At 39.4% G+C, this 3,659-nt stretch overlaps 1 protein-coding gene across 1 annotated transcript in view; it reads right to left on the reverse strand.

Moving 5' to 3' along the window:
* LOC107081061 (supervillin-like) overlaps positions 1-850 on the reverse strand; it is a 5,052-nt gene extending 4,202 nt beyond the window's left edge. The window contains exon 1 of the mRNA XM_015369273.1: positions 660-850. Coding sequence (XP_015224759.1) covers positions 660-850 — 191 coding nt within the window. The remainder of the gene's footprint in view (positions 1-659) is intronic.
* Between the last annotated feature and the right edge of the window lie 2,809 nt (positions 851-3,659).

Here is a 3,659-nt window from a genome sequence, read left to right on the forward strand (position 1 = left end):
TTATTATTTTTTTTCTTCAAATTATCTTTTTCAAAAAGAAAAAAAATTATATATTATTTTCTTTTATATAAACAAATTTATTTACAGACTTTATTTTTTTTTATTTTACAGCATGGATACATTTTTAGCTTTCATTTAATTAAAAAAAGGCCCCTCAGTCTGGCATCCTGTCAATTTCCTCAAATATGTCAAAACTTTTGGATAATATTTTTTCCTGGTTCAAAACTGTCTAGTCAAAGTACAGACCTTAATCTTTCTGAAAATCTGAGGCTAGACTCCAAAAGGTGATGCTGACTGATGCTCTCTGTCTGATCTGCTTGAGCTTCAGTTATTTTGTAAACAAGAAGCAGCAAATATTTGTTTTTCTGTTTGGGTTGTTGAAGACTTTCAAAGGAAAGTTGCATACTTCTATATATCTCACATCAGATTATAATAAGGTTCAATTACAAAGTATTTCACATATGTTAACTTCAGTAACGTACTACGATAAGGACTTACTAGCATGATGCTAAGCCGTACACGTTTAGAGCACTTTGTTGCTTTTCCGTAATAATCAAAACCTGAATGACTCATGTTGAATAACTTTGATTTTAAGTTTAATGGCTTCTTCCTGTTGAGATAAGTTGAAGTATTAAACGGAGGAAAACATGAGGACTCACGTAGCGGCTATGACCACTTCCTCTGTGGTCACCGGCTGAGTTCTCGATCGGTCTTGTGTCCGTCTCAGTCTTCTGTCCACCGCTGCGTTCCTGGACCGGGGTTTGGGAAATCCTGCATCAACGCTCTTCTCCAGCTCCTGGAAAAACGGTAAACAAAGATTATTAGGAATCAGTGAAGCTTCACTCCACATAATAACCTGTATCAGAAATTAAGACCATGTGCTGAATCTGCTTCTATGACAGTATAAAGCAATTAGTACCGATCATGCAATCAGAGCTGTAATGATTCCTCCAATAATTCATCTGAGAGGAGTTAATTATTTTGCTTAAATTATATTATTAATAAGCACTTTACCTTTTTGAGTATTATTGTTTTTCTATGTCTGTTTTTTGACCAAAAAGTGTTAAAAACTTGATCCTAAGCAGGGGTTGATGTTAAGGATTTTTACCACTTGCCATTTGGGCAAGTGACTTTCACATTTCATTTGCCCAGAATCAATTTTTACTTGACCAGAATAATGTTTGATAAATATAGTTCCTAATATAAATTTTTGTATATATATCANGGGTTACTATATTTGGGCAAAAATGGCCGCTCACAGACTCAGTGATTGCAACGAAAATTATTATTTTATGATGACAACAGATAAGCAGATCATGGCTTGTCTACAGTGAAAAGAAGGACTGGGTTATTTACTTTTGCCGTTGCCTTTTTGGAAACACAGGAAGGAGCAATCAGCTAAGTTAAAATGAGCTTAGTGATTGGAAAATCTTTGATTCCTTTTTGGAGAAAGCATGAAAAGTCAGCTTAGCATTGTTATACAAAATTATATCCTGCAGATAATGAATAAATAATTAACTAGAACCAGAGTTGTATTTAATTATTTAACTTATTCAAAGTCGGAGGTGAAATCAATTTAGTGTTCTTAGTTGAATAATTGTAGCTCTAATTTGCTTGCTTACCAGGGTTTATGCCTTTCACCTCTGGATAGTTCCTGGACCGGCTGTTAAAATCCAGGTATCGCCACAAATTTAGTGACCCAGGCTTGGTTATCAGCAGAGCTATAAATTATCAAAGAACTATTTGTCTGTTTATTCAAACTAGTACCATAAGAGGGTGGATCTGACCTGAGTGATAAACCCTTCGTATATGAATCAAAAACGATTGCAAGTTAAACAACGACGTCTTTATTCTAATGATTCAGGATTACAGAAATCTAACATCTATGCCATCACTACACGCTATTAGAAAATAAACAGGTAGACTAAGTAACTAGTTTTGAAAGAAAAATAATAAAATCCTAAGACTCAGTTTAACTGGCTTCTGAGATTGTCCAAGAAAGGCCAGATGTTAATCCATTCAATAATGACCGTTTGGAATAGCAACAGGTATGATGATAACAGTGCAATTAAAACAACATAAAACACATTCAATGCATTAACAACAGCAAAAGAATTTAGTTCAGCAAAGTGGCATAAACAGGGCTGTGTGTGTGTGTGTGGGGGGTGATATGTGTGTGTGAGACCTCCCTCTTCATAGGATGAAAGGGGGGGCAGCTTGTAACAATGGGTCCTCAACCACGTGACCAGGCGCAGTTAAATGTGTGCAAATTCTCTATAAACTGACCGCAAAGCAGAAAGAGAAGGAAAACAGGATAGAAAGAAAGGAAGGAAGAAATATCACTTGCAGCTTTTCACAGCACACTTATTTCAACCATTAAACCAGAGCTCTTATAACCAGCACAGATTAAACATCAGCATTAATTGAAACTTCTATCTGTGTCATGATGGGATTCAGGTTTCTAACCCACATGCAGAACACCCAGGAGTCAGAGTAAAAGTTCAACAATTTATTGTGGATATGCACACAGTTGTTTGACAGATACTGGAATCAAACGATAAACACAATGTTAGTTGACAGGTGCTGGAATCAGATCCGGGACTGGTCACACAAGGACTCTCTGCAGAGAGGGACAGTTAGGTTAGCCAGGAAGCTAATGATCTTGAAGCTGAGAGGATGTGCAGATCTGTACCTGTTCAGAGATTCAGGCTGAGCGGCAGAGGGAGGGAACCAGGAGGGTCCAGAGACTGATTGTTGGCAGAGGGCTAGGCAACGACAGAACTTAGCTTCAGGCTTGTGAGTGTTCAGAGTTTCTTCAAGCTCCTTTGAAGGATGGCAGACAGATCCAGACAGTTTGATCTTCAGGTTTGTTACTGAGAGCAGGCAGGCAGGTTTCAGTTGAGTAGCTCTTCCAGATCTCCAGGGTCTCAGTCAGATTCTTCCTAAGAAGCAGAGAGGACAGAAAACTGGTTAGATTCAAGTCAGGTTTTCTGGGAGTCAGAGAATCAAGCAGGCTGGCTGGCTCAGGTTTGCTAAGCTTAACGCTTAACACTCTGGCACTGAAGAGTAGTTCTGCCGCTGCTTATATGCTGCTCCTCCTGATGAGCAAATCAGCCGCAGGTGTGGTAGTCAGCTTCAGCTCCAGGAGACCTAGGGCGCCCTCTGCTGGAGAAACGTGGACAGACCTCCAGATCCCAACAATCTGCCATGTCTGTCGCCCGAGCGCAGCACCTCATTAATGCATCAAATAAAAGTGAAGGGTTTTACTTTGAGATGTCTTCCAGTCCAGGAAAGAAGCGGAGGGGACACGAAGGAAGAGTTTTAAGTCAGCCTCAGCCTCGGGATTTCTCCCTCTCACCCTGTTCAGTGGGCGCTATGCACGCTGGTACACTGCGATACATGACTTTTGACGCAGGAAAGCGAAAGCTACTTACAGCTAGCTTTCTTTTAGCATTTCATGTGAAACGGGCCTCTCCTTACAGATGTTAAAACCAAAGGGGAAGAGATCGATTGATCTCGCACTCTGGAATTTAAACCCTGAATCAAGTAGGGGTATTTCCTGTTGAGGTTTCAGCCTTCTTGTCAGCTGATTGGTCCTTTGGCTGGAGTTTTCCAGAATGTTATTTGTTCTCTTTGTTCAAAAGAAAAGGGGATGATTT

The sequence above is a fragment of the Cyprinodon variegatus genome, unplaced genomic scaffold (assembly GCF_000732505.1).
Source record: "Cyprinodon variegatus isolate N-32 unplaced genomic scaffold, C_variegatus-1.0 Scaffold2794, whole genome shotgun sequence".
Classification (NCBI taxonomy): domain Eukaryota; kingdom Metazoa; phylum Chordata; class Actinopteri; order Cyprinodontiformes; family Cyprinodontidae; genus Cyprinodon; species Cyprinodon variegatus.